Below are 16,273 nucleotides of genomic sequence, written 5' to 3' on the forward strand. Positions count from 1 at the left end.
TAGGACGTCACACAGGAGATCCATACATCAGTACCTATAGGACGTCACACAGGAGATCCATACATCAGTACCTATAGGATGTCACACAGGAGATCCATACATCAGTATCTATAGGACGTCACACAGGAGATCCATACATCAGTACCTATAGGATGTCACACAGGAGATCCATACATCAGTACCTATAGGACGTCACACAGGAGATCCATACATCAGTATCTATAGGACGTCACACAGGAGATCCATACATCAGTATCACCTATAGGACGTCACACAGGAGATCCATACATCAGTATCACCTATAGGACGTCACACAGGAGATCCATACATCAGTACCTATAGGACGTCGCACAGGAGATCCATACATCAGTATCACCTATAGGACGTCACACAGGAGATCCATACATCAGTATCTATAGGACGTCACACAGGAGATCCATACATCAGTACCTATAGGACGTCACACAGGAGATCCATACATCAGTATCTATAGGACGTCACACAGGAGATCCATACATCAGTATCACCTATAGGACGTCACACAGGAGATCCATACATCAGTATCTATAGGACGTCACACAGGAGATCCATACATCAGTATCACCTATAGGACGTCACACAGGAGATCCATACATCAGTACCTATAGGACGTCACACAGGAGATCCATACATCAGTATCACCTATAGGACGTCACACAGGAGATCCATACATCAGTATCTATAGGACGTCACACAGGAGATCCATACATCAGTATCACCTATAGGACGTCACACAGGAGATCCATACATCAGTATCACCTATAGGATGTCACACAGGAGATCCATACATCAGTATCACCTATAGGACGTCACACAGGAGATCCATACATCAGTATCTATAGGACGTCACACAGGAGATCCATACATCAGTATCACCTATAGGACGTCACACAGGAGATCCATACATCAGTATCTATAGGACGTCACACCGGAGATCCATACATCAGTATCTATAGGACGTCACACAGGAGATCCATACATCAGTATCTATAGGACGTCACACAGGAGATCCATACATCAGTATCACCTATAGGACGTCACACAGGAGATCCATACATCAGTACCTATAGGACGTCACACAGGAGATCCATACATCAGTATCACCTATAGGACGTCACACAGGAGATCCATACATCAGTATCACCTATAGGACGTCACACAGGAGATCCATACATCAGTATCTATAGGACGTCACACAGGAGATCCATACATCAGTATCTATAGGACGTCACACAGGAGATCCATACATCAGTATCTATAGGACGTCACACAGGAGATCCATACATCAGTACCTATAGGACGTCACACAGGAGATCCATACATCAGTATCTATAGGACGTCACACAGGAGATCCATACATCAGTATCACCTATAGGACGTCACACAGGAGATCCATACATCAGTATCACCTATAGGACGTCACACAGGAGATCCATACATCAGTATCACCTATAGGACGTCACACAGGAGATCCATACATCAGTATCACCTATAGGACGTCACACAGGAGATCCATACATCAGTATCACCTATAGGACGTCACACAAGAGATCCATACATCAGTATCTATAGGACGTCACACAGGAGATCCATACATCAGTACCTATAGGACGTCACACAGGAGATCCATACATCAGTATCTATAGGACGTCACACAGGAGATCCATACATCAGTATCACCTATAGGACGTCACACAGGAGATCCATACATCAGTATCTATAGGACGTCACACAGGAGATCCATACATCAGTATCACCTATAGGACGTCACACAGGAGATCCATACATCAGTATCTATAGGACGTCACACAGGAGATCCATACATCAGTATCACCTATAGGACGTCACACAGGAGATCCATACATCAGTATCACCTATAGGACGTCACACAGGAGATCCATACATCAGTACCTATAGGACGTCACATAGGAGATCCATACATCAGTATCTATAGGACGCCACATGACATCATAGAGTAACTACAATGCCCAGCCAGCCTACCACACCCCCCAGTTCCCCCCATGGGTCGCACAGTACCAGCTGTGGCCATGCTGGAGGACTATGTCAGACGGGCAGCAGATGGCGCTGTGTTTCCTTCCAGCAATTGGTCGGGATCTGAAGACCCAGTCAGGGTGACTCCAGGAGTTGGATGGTTGGTGGATGCTGACGGCAATGTGGTGAGGTGAACCCCAAATAACGTTACAGGGTCTTTACTACCCCCTTATTATACAGACCTAGAGAAGGAAGCGGCTGCTCCTCACACCCATGGTTACTCCTCTCGGCAATACTTAACCAACGCTTACAGACATCACACCTGTGTCACTTGGGGGACGCATTCTCCGCCGGTGGTGCCTGCTGGGTTTGGGGGGGCCCTTTGGGTTTGGTCCTGTGACATTGGGGTTGCAGGACCATTCTATGGCCTCCCTTCCCTGTAGTCACTTGTTTTGCAGGGTTGGTGGTCGCTGACTAACACAGTGTGAAGTTAGTGTAGGGACTCATGTGATCCAGGGGACCTGCACGTGGTACATGGGGCAATATGGTTTGATTAAATTATATACCAATACCCTGGCGTTGGTTAGTATATGTAGCCAAGAGGCATTAGTGTCAGCCATAGGTGTGAGGTGCGGCATTAGTGTCAGCCATAGGTGTGAGGTACAGCATTAGTGTCAGCCATAGGTGTGAGGTGCGGCATTAGTGTCAGCCATAGGTGTGAGGTGCGGCATTAGTGTCAGCCATAGGTGTGAGATATTAGTGTCAGCCATAGGTGTGAGGTATTAGTATCAGCCATAGGTGTGAGGTATTAGTATCAGCCATAGGTGTGAGGTATTAGTATCAGCCATAGGTGTGAGGTATTAGTATCAGCCATAGGTGTGAGGTATTAGTGTCAGCCATAGGTTTGAGGTATTAGTGTCAGCCATAGGTGTGAGGTTCAGCATTAGTGTCAGCCATAGGTGTGAGGTGCAGCATTAGTGTCAGCCATAGGTGTGAGGGGCGGCATTAGTGTCAGCCATAGGTGTGAGGTGCAGCATTAGTGTCAGCCATAGGTGTGAGATATTAGTGTCAGCCATAGGTGTGAGGTGCGGCATTAGTGTCAGCCATAGGTGTGAGGTGCGGCATTAGTGTCAGCCATAGGTGTGAGGGGCGGCATTAGTGTCAGCCATAGGTGTGAGGGGCGGCATTAGTGTCAGCCATAGGTGTGAGGTGCGGCATTAGTCTCAGCCATAGGTGTGAGGGGCGGCATTAGTGTCAGCTATAGGTGTGAGGTGCGGCATTAGTGTCAGCCATAGGTGTGAGGTGCGGCATTAGTGTTAGCCATAGGTGTGAGGGGCGGCATTAGTGTCAGCCATAGGTGTGAGGTACAGCATTAGTGTCAGCCATAGGTGTGAGGTACAGCATTAGTGTCAGCTATAGGTGTGAGGTGCGGCATTAGTGTCAGCCATAGGTGTGAGGTGCGGCATTAGTGTCAGCCATAGGTGTGAGATATTAGTGTCAGCCATAGGTGTGAGGTGCAGCATTAGTGTCAGCCATAGGTGTGAGATATTAGTGTCAGCCATAGGTGTGAGGTGCGGCATTAGTGTCAGCCATAGGTGTGAGGTATCAGTGTCAGCCATAGGTGTGAGGTGCATCATTAGTGTCAGCCATAGGTGTGAGGTGCGGCATTAGTGTCAGCCATAGGTGTGAGGTACGGCATTAGTGTCAGCCATAGGTGTGAGGTGCGGCATTAGTGTCAGCCATAGGTGTGAGGTGCGGCATTAGTGTCAGCCATAGGTGTGAGGGGCGGCATTAGTGTCAGCCATAGGTGTGAGGTACAGCATTAGTGTCAGCCATAGGTGTGAGGTACAGCATTAGTGTCAGCTATAGGTGTGAGGTGCGGCATTAGTGTCAGCCATAGGTGTGAGGTGCGGCATTAGTGTCAGCCATAGGTGTGAGGTGCGGCATTAGTGTCAGCCATAGGTGTGAGATATTAGTGTCAGCCATAGGTGTGAGGTGCGGCATTAGTGTCAGCCATAGGTGTGAGGTGCGGCATTAGTGTCAGCCATAGGTGTGAGGGGCGGCATTAGTGTCAGCTATAGGTGTGAGGTGCAGCATTAGTGTCAGCCATAGGTGTGAGATATTAGTGTCAGCCATAGGTGTGAGGTATTAGTGTCAGCCATAGGTGTGAGGTTCAGCATTAGTGTCAGCTATAGGTGTGAGGTGCACCATTAGTGTCAGCCATAGGTGTGAGGTGCGGCATTAGTGTCAGCCATAGGTGTGAGGTGCGGCATTAGTCTCAGCCATAGGTGTGAGGTCCGGCATTAGTGTCAGCCATAGGTGTGAGGTACAGCATTAGTGTCAGCCATAGGTGTGAGGTACAGCATTAGTGTCAGCCATAGGTGTGAGGTACAGCATTAGTGTCAGCTATAGGTGTGAGGTACAGCATTAGTGTCAGCCATAGGTGTGAGGTGCGGCATTAGTGTCAGCCATAGGTGTGAGGTGCGGCATTAGTGTCAGCCATAGGTGTGAGATATTAGTGTCAGCCATAGGTGTGAGGGGCGGCATTAGTGTCAGCCATAGGTGTGAGATATTAGTGTCAGCCATAGGTGTGAGGTGCGGCATTAGTGTCAGCCATAGGTGTGAGGGGCGGCATTAGTGTCAGCCATAGGTGTGAGGTACAGCATTAGTGTCAGCCATAGGTGTGAGGTACAGCATTAGTATCAGCCATAGGTGTGAGGTGCGGCATTAGTCTCAGCCATAAGTGTGAGGTGCAGCATTAGTGTCAGCCATAGGTGTGAGGTGCAGCATTAGTGTCAGCCATAGGTGTGAGGTACAGCATTAGTGTCAGCTATAGGTGTGAGGTGCGGCATTAGTGTCAGCCATAGGTGTGAGGTATTAGTGTCAGCCATAGGTGTGAGATATTAGTGTCAGCCATAGGTGTGAGATATTAGTGTCAGCCATAGGGGTGAGGTGCAGCATTAGTGTCAGCCATAGGTGTGAGGTATTAGTGTCAGCCATAGGTGTGAGGTGCGGCATTAGTGTCAGCCATAGGTGTGAGGTATTAGTGTCAGCCATAGGTGTGAGGTATTAGTGTCAGCCATAGGTGTGAGGTGCGGCATTAGTGTCAGCCATGGGTGTGAGGTGCGGCATTAGTGTCAGCCATAGGTGTGAGATATTAGTGTCAGCCATAGGTGTGAGGTACGGTGGCTTCTCTTTTTCTACCCCCTTATTTATTAGGTAAAGCAGCAAAGGGGCCACATTATTAACTCTTGTGAAGCCGGCTGCACCGGGCAGTGGACGTGGAGTGGCCGTCACTCCCAGAAAAGGGTGCGGCATTAGTGTCAGCCATAGGTGTGAGGTGCGGCATTAGTGTCAGCCATAGGTGTGAGGTGCGGCATTAGTGTCAGCCATAGGTGTGAGGTGCGGCATTAGTGTCAGCCATAGGTGTGAGGTATTAGTGTTAGCCATAGGTGTGAGATATTAGTGTCAGCCATAGGTGTGAGGTGCAGCATTAGTGTAAGCCATAGGTGTGAGGTATTAGTGTCAGCCATAGGTGTGAGGTATTAGTGTCAGCCATAGGTGTGAGGTATTAGTGTCAGCCATAGGTGTGAAGTGCAGCATTAGTGTCAGCCATAGGTGTGAGATATTAGTGTCAGCCATAGGTGTGAGGTGCAGCATTAGTGTCAGCCATAGGTGTGAGATATTAGTGTCAGCCATAGGTGTGAGGTGCGGCATTAGTGACAGCCATAGGTGTGAGGTGCAGCATTAGTGTCAGCCATAGGTGTGAGGTGCAGCATTAGTGTCAGCCATAGGTGTGAGGTGCAGCATCAGTGTCAGCCATAGGTGTGAGGTGCGGCATCAGTGTCAGCCATAGGTGTGAGGTATTAGTGTCAGCCATAGGTGTGAGGTATTAGTGTTAGCCATAGGTGTGAGGTGCAGCATTAGTGTAAGCCATAGGTGTGAGGTATTAGTGTCAGCCATAGGTGTGAGGTATTAGTGTCAGCCATAGGTGTGAGGTATTAGTGTCAGCCATAGGTGTGAGGTGCAGCATTAGTGTCAGCCATAGGTGTGAGGTATTAGTGTCAGCCATAGGTGTGAGGTATTAGTGTCAGCCATAGGTGTGAGGTATTAGTGTCAGCCATAGGTGTGAAGTGCAGCATTAGTGTCAGCCATAGGTGTGAGATATTAGTGTCAGCCATAGGTGTGAGGTGCAGCATTAGTGTCAGCCATAGGTGTGAGATATTAGTGTCAGCCATAGGTGTGAGGTGCGGCATTAGTGTCAGCCATAGGTGTGAGGTGCAGCATTAGTGTCAGCCATAGGTGTGAGGTGCAGCATTAGTGTCAGCCATAGGTGTGAGGTGCAGCATCAGTGTCAGCCATAGGTGTGAGGTGCGGCATCAGTGTCAGCCATAGGTGTGAGGTATTAGTGTCAGCCATAGGTGTGAGGTATTAGTGTTAGCCATAGGTGTGAGGTGCAGCATTAGTGTAAGCCATAGGTGTGAGGTATTAGTGTCAGCCATAGGTGTGAGGTATTAGTGTCAGCCATAGGTGTGAGGTATTAGTGTCAGCCATAGGTGTGAGGTGCAGCATTAGTGTCAGCCATAGGTGTGAGGTATTAGTGTCAGCCATAGGTGTGAGGTATTAGTGTCAGCCATAGGTGTGAGGTACGGTGGCTTCTCTTTCTCTACCCCCTTATTTATTAGGTAAAGCAGCAAAGGGGCCACATTATTAACTCTTGTGAAGCCGGCTGCATCGGGCAGTGGACGTGGAGCGGCCGTCACTCCCAGAAAAGGAGTCTAAGATCCCTCTAGGTCAGTGCTTCTCAATTCCAGTCCTCAGGCCTCACCAACAGGTCATGTTTTGAGGATCTCCTCAGAACGTCACAGGTGATATCATTATAGTGCATCAGGTAGTATCACAGGTGATATAATTATACTCAGTGCATCAGGTAGTATCACAGGTGATATAATTATACTCAGTGCATCAGGTAGTATCACAGGTGATATAATTATACTCAGTGCATCAGGTAGTATCACAGGTGATATAATTATACTCTGTGCATCAGGTATTATCACAGGTGATATAATTATACTCAGTGCATCAGGTAGTATCACAGGTGATATAATTATACTCAGTGCATCAGGTAGTATCACAGGTGATATAATTATACTCTGTGCATCAGGTATTATCACAGGTGATATAATTATACTCAGTGCATCAGGTATTATCACAGGTGATATAATTATACTATACATGAGCTGTTGGTGAGGCCTGAGGACTGGAATTGAGAAGCACTGCTATAGGTCTTCACCCTGGATCCCACAGCCAGAGAATCAGCCGGACGCCAGGATGAGGCCGCATCGCATCCCACCACTGCATACACCGCATCCCATCACATAACACCGCATCACATCACACCACATCCCGCTGCATCACATCACACCGCTGCATACACCGCATCACATCACACCACATCCCGCTGCATCCCATCACATAAAACCACATCACATCACACCACATCCCGCTGCATCACATCACACCGCTGCATACACCGCATCCCATCACATAACACCGCATCACATCACACCACATCCCGCTGCATCACATCACACCGCTGCATACACCGCATCACATCACACCACATCCCGCTGCATCCCATCACATAAAACCGCATCACATCACACCACATCCCGCTGCATCACATCACACCGCTGCATACACCGCATCACATCACATCACACCACACCACATCCCGCTGCATCCCATCACATAAAACCGCATCACATCACACCACACCGCTGCATACACCGCATCACATCACACATCCCGCTGCATCACATCACACATCACACCACATCCCGCTGCATCACATCACCCCGCTGCATACACCGCATCACATCACACCACATCCCGCTGCATCACATCACACCGCTGCATACACCGCATCCCATCACATAACACTGCATCACATCACATCACACCACATCCCGCTGCATACACCGCATCCCATCACATAACACTGCATCACATCACACCACATCCCGCTGCATACACCGCTGCATACACAGAGGCAAATCCAAGAGATGAAGCAGAAGTGTCAGATCCACGCTGCTCCGTCCACAATCCCACAGGGACACAGTAACTGGTGGAGTCCAACAGCGTCCAAGTGGAATATTCTTCAAGCTTTTTGGACAATCAAGAACACAGCCCGGTATTGCAGCAGCACGGTATTACGGTATTGCAGCAGCACGGTATTACGGTATTGCAGCAGCACCGTATTACGATATTGCAGCAGCACGGTATTACGGTATTGCAGCAGCACATTATTACGGTATTGCAGCGGCACATTATTACGGTATTGCAGCGGCACATTATTACGGTATTGCAGCAGCACGGTATTACGATATTGCAGCAGCACGGTATTACGGTATTGCAGCAGCACGGTATTACGGTATTGCAGCAGCACATTATTACGGTATTGCAGCAGCACGGTATTACGGTATTGCAGCAGCACATTATTACGGTATTGCAGCAGCCTGGTATTGTGATATTGCAGCAGCACAGTATTGCAATATTGCAGCAGCACGGTATTACGGTATTGCAGCAGCACAGTATTGCGATATTGCAGCAGCACGATATTGCAGCAGCACGGTATTGCAGCAGCACGGTATTGCAGCAGCACGGTATTGCAGCAGCACGGTATTGCAGCAGCACGGTATTGCAGCAGCACGGTATTGCGATATTGCAGCAGCACGGTATTGCAGAAGCACGGTACTGCGCCCCATGAAGCAGCACGGACCAACACCGGCCGCCCATGCTGCCACCACAAAGGCTTAAATGTATTTATTGTGCAAAACATAAAACACCAGATAACCCCCACATCATTGTGTCTTTGAAGGGGTCCTCCGATGTGGCCATTTATGGGGTAACTGCAGGATGTGCCACAAATGTTTGATGTGGGCGCTGATCCCTGGGGCCTGTGTGGGGTCCGGACACTGGAGACCGCAGCACAGGTGAACTGTCAATACACCATAAATATCCCAGATGGGAAGTACGAAACAAGGCTGTCTGCATAGGGGTTAAGCGGCGCTCTCACTGTTCTAGGACATTTTAAGCTCGGCATCTATTTATAGGGATGAGGTAACTGGAGAGATCTGTTTAGTGAACCATAAGCATGAGGAATGTGGCGCCTTCACCTCAGATTCATTACATGTCCGTGACATCAGCGTCCGCACGGCCAGACACCACACAGTCCCCTGATTCACAGCATAGGAAGAGAGGTGGACTTGAGAGCAAGAATGTACAGAAGATTCCGTGAGAGCCCCACACAAGAGCGAGGATGTAGAGAAGGTTCCGTGAGAGCCCCACACAAGAGCGAGGATGTAGAGAAGGTTCTGTGAGAGCCCCACACAAGAGCGAGGATGTAGAGAAGGTTCCGTGAGAGCCCCACACAAGAGCGAGGATGTAGAGAAGATTATGTGAGAGCCCCACACAAGAGCGAGGATGTAGAGAAGGTTCTGTGAGAGCCCCACACAAGAGCGAGGATGTAGAGAAGATTCCATGAGAGCCCCACACAAGAGCGAGGATGTAGAGAAGGTTCTGTGAGAGCCCCACACAAGAGCGAGGATGTAGAGAAGATTCCATGAGAGCCCCACACAAGAGCGAGGATGTAGAGAAGGTTCTGTGAGAGCCCCACACAAGAGCGAGGATGTAGAGAAGGTTCTGTGAGAGCCCCACACAAGAGCGAGGATGTAGAGAAGGTTCTGTGAGAGCCCCACACAAGAGCGAGGATGTAGAGAAGGTTCCGTGAGAGCCCCACACAAGAGCGAGGACATAGAGAAGGTTCTGTGAGAGCCCCACACAAGAGCGAGGATGTAGAGAAGGTTCTGTGAGAGCCCCACACAAGAGCGAGGATGTAGAGAAGGTTCCGTGAGAGCCCCACACAAGAGCGAGGATGTAGAAAAGGTTCTGTGAGAGCCCCACACAAGAGCGAGGATGTAGAGAAGGTTCTGTGAGAGCCCCACACAAGAGCGAGGATGTAGAGAAGGTTCTGTGAGAGCCCCACACAAGAGCGAGGACATAAGAGAAGGTTCTGTGAGAGCCCCACACAAGAGCAAGGATGTAGAGAAGATTCCGTGAGAGCCCCACACAAGAGCAAGGATGTAGAGAAGATTCCATGAGAGCCCCACACAAGAGCGAGGATGTAGAGAAGGTTCTGTGAGAGCCCCACACAAGAGCGAGGATGTAGAGAAGGTTCTGTGAGAGCCCCACACAAGAGCGAGGATGTAGAGAAGGTTCTGTGAGAGCCCCACACAAGAGCGAGGACATAGAGAAGGTTCTGTGAGAGCCCCACACAAGAGCGAGGACGTAGAGAAGGTTCTGTGAGAGCCCCACACAAGAGCGAGGATGTAGAGAAGGTTCTGTGAGAGCCCCACACAAGAGCGAGGACATAGAGAAGGTTCCAGGGGAGCCGGAAACGAGTTTTATAAATGAAAAAGAAACAAAGACGTGTAGAGAAGACTAACTCTCCGATATCAAAAGAAACAAAGAGAGAGAAGAGTTTGTCACTATGTAAAGATAGAAATAACCTGAGAAGACATCACTACGTAGCCCCAAACCAACACGGCCTTACTCTCGGCCGATCACTAATCGCAGTCACTTCTCTGATTATGTGCCATGGTCCTGGATAAAGGTGCCGGGGTTATCGCCTATCGGGACCTCAGCGGAGACTGTAATACACGTCCCATGAAGAGCTGATAGAGAAGTCACTGAGGATCAATCCCAGGATAGGGCAGTGGATGTCCGGTCGGTGCTGAAAAGATATCAGACGTATCAGGAAAGACGAAAGCACGTTACACCGAGCCATTGTGGTTTAGTGTCCCCATAACGACTGATGGCGGGCGATAACTGGTCGTTCTTATAAGAAACGATTTACACCTTATTACACAGAACAACTGCTGCACAGAAAGATCATGTTGTGGTCGTTACACAGTCGCTTCATCGTTTGTGCAAAAGAACAACGGCCGATCATGTAGCTTTTTGTCACAAACAACCAAAAGATCTTATAACACAAACCTACTAGCAAATTATTATAGGAAGAGCAACAATTTTTTTCCCACATGCTGGAAGATCACAATGATGTTACAGGAGGAAGAAGGGAAAGGAGAGGCATGATGGAAACCTTTATATATGTTACAGGAGGAAGAAGGGAAAGGGGGGACATGATGGAAACCTTTATATATGTTACAGGAGGAAGAAGGGAAAGGGAGGACATGATGGAAACCTTTATATATGTTACAGGAGGAAGAAGGGAAAGGGAGGAGATGATGGAAACCTTTATATATGTTACAGGGGGAAGAAGGGAAAGGGAGGACATGATGGAAACCTTTATATATGTTACAGGAGGAAGAAGGGAAAGGGAGGAGATGATGGAAACCTTTATATATGTTACAGGGGGAAGAAGGGAAAGGGAGGACATGATGGAAACCTTTATATATGTTACAGGAGGAAGAAGGGAAAGGGAGGAGATGATGGAAACCTTTATATATGTTACAGGGGGAAGAAGGGAAAGGGAGGACATGATGGAAACCTTTATATATGTTACAGGAGGAAGAAGGGAAAGGGAGGAGATGATGGAAACCTTTATATATGTTACAGGAGGAAGAAGGGAAAGGAGAGGCATGATGGAAACCTTTATATATGTTACAGGAGGAAGAAGGGAAAGGGGGGACATGATGGAAACCTTTATATATGTTACAGGGGGAAGAAGGGAAAGGGGGGACATGATGGAAACCTTTATATATGTTACAGGAGGAAGAAGGGAAAGGGAGGAGATGATGGAAACCTTTATATATGTTACAGGAGGAAGAAGGGAAAGGGAGGAGATGATGGAAACCTTTATATATGTTACAGGAGGAAGAAGGGAAAGGGGAGACATGATGGAAACCTTTATATATGGTACAAGAGGAAGAAGGGAAAGGGAGGACATGATGGAAACCTTTATATATGTTACAGGAGGAAGAAGGGAAAGGGGGGGCATGATGGAAACCTTTATATATGTTACAGGAGGAAGAAGGGAAAGGGAGGACATGATGGAAACCTTTATATATGTTACAGGAGGAAGAAGGGAAAGGAGGGACATGATGGAAACCTTTATATATGTTACAGGAGGAAGAAGGGAAAGGGAGGACATGATGGAAACCTTTATATATGTTACAGGGGGAAGAAGGGAAAGGGGAGACATGATGGAAACCTCTATATATGTTACAGGAGGAAGAAGGGAAAGGGAGGACATGATGGAAACCTTTATATATGTTACAGGAGGAAGAAGGGAAAGGGAGGACATGATGGAAACATTTATATATGTTACAGGAGGAAGAAGGGAAAGGGGGGACATGATGGAAACCTTTATATATGTTACAGGGGGAAGAAGGGAAAGGGAGGACATGATGGAAACCTTTATATATGTTAAAGGAGGAAGAAGGGAAAGGGAGGACATGATGGAAACCTTTATATGTGTTACAGGGGGAAGAAGGGAAAGTAAATGGATTTTGTTTTGCGACTAAGAGAATAAAGTACATTGAACTCTATGGGAGAGACGCGGTGCGGCCTGCTCCTCTGTATCAGCACACGGGGGGGGGGGGGGGAGGGGACTATTGATTTCTGCAAAGGAAAAATGAGCCGACAGACACTGTAACATAAGAATATTATTCACCCGGTCAGCCATTTCCTGCTCACACTGCCCCTCTAAGCCGTCACTCCCCTCCTGCCCTTCAGCCTGGCACCAGGTTCTGTAACATCATCCCAACGGCCGTCCACCTACCATGTATCCTGTCCTTTCCTCCAACATGCCCCCCCCCCCCCACAGCCAGCTCAGCCGCCCCCCCCCCCCACAGCCAGCTCAGCCGCCCCCCCCCCCCACAGCCAGCTCAGCCGCCCCCCCCCCCCCACAGCCAGCTCAGCCCCCCCACCGCCCACCCCCCACAGCCAGCTCAGCCGCCCCCCCCCCCACAGCCAGCTCAGCCGCCCCCTGCCCACCCCCCACAGCCAGCTCAGCCCCCCCACCGCCCACCCCCCACAGCCAGCTCAGCCCCCCCACCGCCCACCCCCCACAGCCAGCTCAGCCCCCCCACCGCCCACCCCCCACAGCCAGCTCAGCCCCCCCACCGCCCACCCCCCACAGCCAGCTCAGCCCCCCCACCGCCCACCCCCCACCCGCCCCCCCCCCCTCACAGCCAGGTCAGCCGACGCCCCCCCCCTGACGCCCCCCCCCCCAGCCAGCTCAGCCCCCCGCCCCCCCCCCTCACAGCCAGCTCAGCCCCCCCCCCCTCACAGCCAGGTCAGCGCCCCCCCCCCCTCACAGCCAGGTCAGCGCCCCCCCCCCCTCACAGCCAGGTCAGCGCCCCCGCCCCCCCCCCCCCCTCACAGCCAGGTCAGCGCCCCCGCCCCCCCCCCCCTCACAGCCAGGTCAGCGCCCCCGCCCCCCCCCCCCTCACAGCCAGGTCAGCGCCCCCGCCCCCCCCCCCCTCACAGCCAGGTCAGCGCCCCCCCCCCTCACAGCCAGGTCAGCGCCCCCCCCCCCTCACAGCCAGGTCAGCGCCCCCCCCCCCTCACAGCCAGGTCAGCGCCCCCGCCCCCCCCCCCCTCACAGCCAGGTCAGCGCCCCCGCCCCCCCCCCCCTCACAGCCAGGTCAGCGCCCCCGCCCCCCCCCCCCTCACAGCCAGGTCAGCGCCCCCGCCCCCCCCCCCCCTCACAGCCAGGTCAGCGCCCGCCGCCGCCCCCCCCCCCTCACAGCCAGGTCAGCGCCCGCCGCCGCCCCCCCCCCCTCACAGCCAGGTCAGCACCCCCCGCCCCCCCCCCCCACAGCCAGCTCAGCCCCCCGCCCCCCCCCTCACAGCCAGGTCAGCGCCCCCGCCCCCCCCCCCCCCTCACAGCCAGGTCAGCGCCCCCGCCCCCCCCCCCCTCACAGCCAGGTCAGCGCCCCCGCCCCCCCCCCCCTCACAGCCAGGTCAGCGCCCCCGCCCCCCCCCCCCCTCACAGCCAGGTCAGCGCCCGCCGCCGCCCCCCCCCCCTCACAGCCAGGTCAGCGCCCGCCGCCGCCCCCCCCCCCTCACAGCCAGGTCAGCACCCCCCGCCCCCCCCCCCCACAGCCAGCTCAGCCCCCCGCCCCCCCCCTCACAGCCAGGTCAGCGCCCGCCGCCGCCCCCCCCCCCCCCTCACAGCCAGGTCAGCGCCCGCCGCCGCCCCCCCCCCCCCTCACAGCCAGGTCAGCACCCCCCGCCCCCCCCCCCCCCCCCCCCACAGCCAGCTCAGCCCCCCGCCCCCCCCCTCACAGCCTGGTCAGCCCCCCCCCCCCAGCAGCCAAGTAACTCCCCTTCCCCCTGCAAGCCGGGTCAGCCCCCCATCTGACCCCCCTTGGGATGCCCGCAGTCAGGCTGACACTCACCAATCCACAGCAGAAGAGGAAGAAGATGAGCAGCCACACTGCGTCCGTGCATCGTCTGTGCAGCACCAGGCGCCATTGTCTGCAACGCGGATCCACAGAAACCTGAAGGAGAAGATTAACACAGTGACATCACAGATCCCGCCCTCACGGGAGCCACCCCACCATAGCTCCTCCCACCAGCCGCCACAGGTTATCCCCCCCACCCTGTGGCCCCCCTTAGTGATAGACGATTCTCTCTTTCCTATGGTACCTGGTGCTCCCCCCACCTGTGCCCCCTCCCCCCACCTGTGCCCCCTCCCCCCACCTGTGCCCCCTCCCCCCATAGTACCTGGTGCTCCCCCCACCTGTGCCCCCTCCCCCCATAGTACCTGGTGCTCCCCCCACCTGTGCCCCCTCCCCCCACCTGTGCCCCCTCCCCCCATAGTACCTGGTGCTCCCCCCACCTGTGCCCCCTCCCCCCACCTGTGCCCCCTCCCCCCATAGTACCTGGTGCTCCCCCCACCTGTGCCCCCTCCCCCCACCTGTGCCCCCTCCCCCCATAGTACCTGGTGCTCCCCCCACCTGTGCCCCCTCCCCCCATAGTACCTGGTGCTCCCCCCACCTGTGCCCCCTCCCCCCATAGTACCTGGTGCTCCCCCCACCTGTGCCCCTCCCCCCATAGTACCTGGTGCTCCCCCACCTGTGCCCCTACCCCCATAGTACCTGGTGCTCCCCCCACCTGTGCCCCTCCCCCACCTGTGCCCCCTCCCCCCATAGTACCTGGTGCTCCCCCCACCTGTGCCCCCTCCCCCCATAGTACCTGGTGCTCCCCCCACCTGTGCCCCTCCCCCCACCTGTGCCCCCTCCCCCCATAGTACCTGGTGCTCCCCCCACCTGTGCCCCCTCCCCCCATAGTACCTGGTGCTCCCCCCACCTGTGCCCCTCCCCCCATAGTACCTGGTGCTCCCCCCACCTGTGCCCCTCCCCCCATAGTACCTGGTGCTCCCCCCACCTGTGCCCCCTCCCCCCACCTGTGCCCCCTCCCCCCACCTGTGCCCCCTCCCCCCATAGTACCTGGTGCTCCCCCCACCTGTGCCCCCTCCCCCCATAGTACCTGGTGCTCCCCCCACCTGTGCCCCCTCCCCCCACCTGTGCCCCCTCCCCCGGGTCACGTGGTACCTGGTACTCCCCGCAGCAGGGTGACATGGCGGCCCGGAGTCTCCTCACCGGAATCCCCGGAGCTCAGACGAGGAGCCGCACATGCTCCGGACACCGCCCTGTGTGAACACAACACAAAGTTACAGCCGCAGTGACTGGCTCCCCGCTCAGCGCCGCCGGTACCGCAGACTTACCACAGAGATCAGTACAGGCCGGGACAGTGCGTCACCGGACACCGAGCAGAGGTGAGAATGCGGTCCGAGAGCAAACACCGGAGCCCCGCCCCCTGCCCCGCCCCTCCCGCGCCCAGGTGATCTCCTCCTGTCATTCTGCCCAGGACTGTCCAACTAGCCAGATAGGCTGACACCTGGCGGCCATCAGCGGCACTGCACCGATCAGCAGGAATCAGCAGGGATCCAACACCCAGCACCGATCAGTAGGGATCCAACACCCAGCAGGGATCAGCAGCGATCCAACACCCAGCACCGATCAGTAGGGATCCAACACCCAGCCGGGATCAGCAAGGATACAACACCCAGCAGCGATCAGTAGGGATCCAACACCCAGCACCGATCAGCAGGGATCCAACACCCAGCCGGGATCAGCAGGGATCCAACACCCAGCAGCGATCAGCAGGGATACAACACCCAGCAGGGATCAGCAGGGATCCAACACCC

General features: G+C 53.6%; 1 protein-coding gene across 2 annotated transcripts in view; it reads right to left on the minus strand.

The window, feature by feature from the left end:
* Window positions 1–15,876, minus strand: part of SLC44A3 (solute carrier family 44 member 3) — a 70,750-nt gene extending 54,874 nt beyond the window's left edge. For both annotated transcript variants that reach the window (XM_069967726.1, XM_069967725.1), the window contains exons 1-3: window positions 15,791–15,876; window positions 15,618–15,715; window positions 14,460–14,561 (exon numbers count right to left, since the gene is read on the minus strand). In XM_069967726.1, the coding sequence (XP_069823827.1) occupies window positions 14,460–14,561; window positions 15,618–15,644 (129 nt within the window). In that variant the 5' untranslated portion in view covers window positions 15,645–15,715; window positions 15,791–15,876. The remainder of the gene's footprint in view (window positions 1–14,459; window positions 14,562–15,617; window positions 15,716–15,790) is intronic.
* Window positions 15,877–16,273: the final 397 nt, after the last annotated feature.

Source organism: Dendropsophus ebraccatus, chromosome 4 (genome assembly GCF_027789765.1).
Source record: "Dendropsophus ebraccatus isolate aDenEbr1 chromosome 4, aDenEbr1.pat, whole genome shotgun sequence".
Lineage (NCBI taxonomy): Eukaryota > Metazoa > Chordata > Amphibia > Anura > Hylidae > Dendropsophus > Dendropsophus ebraccatus.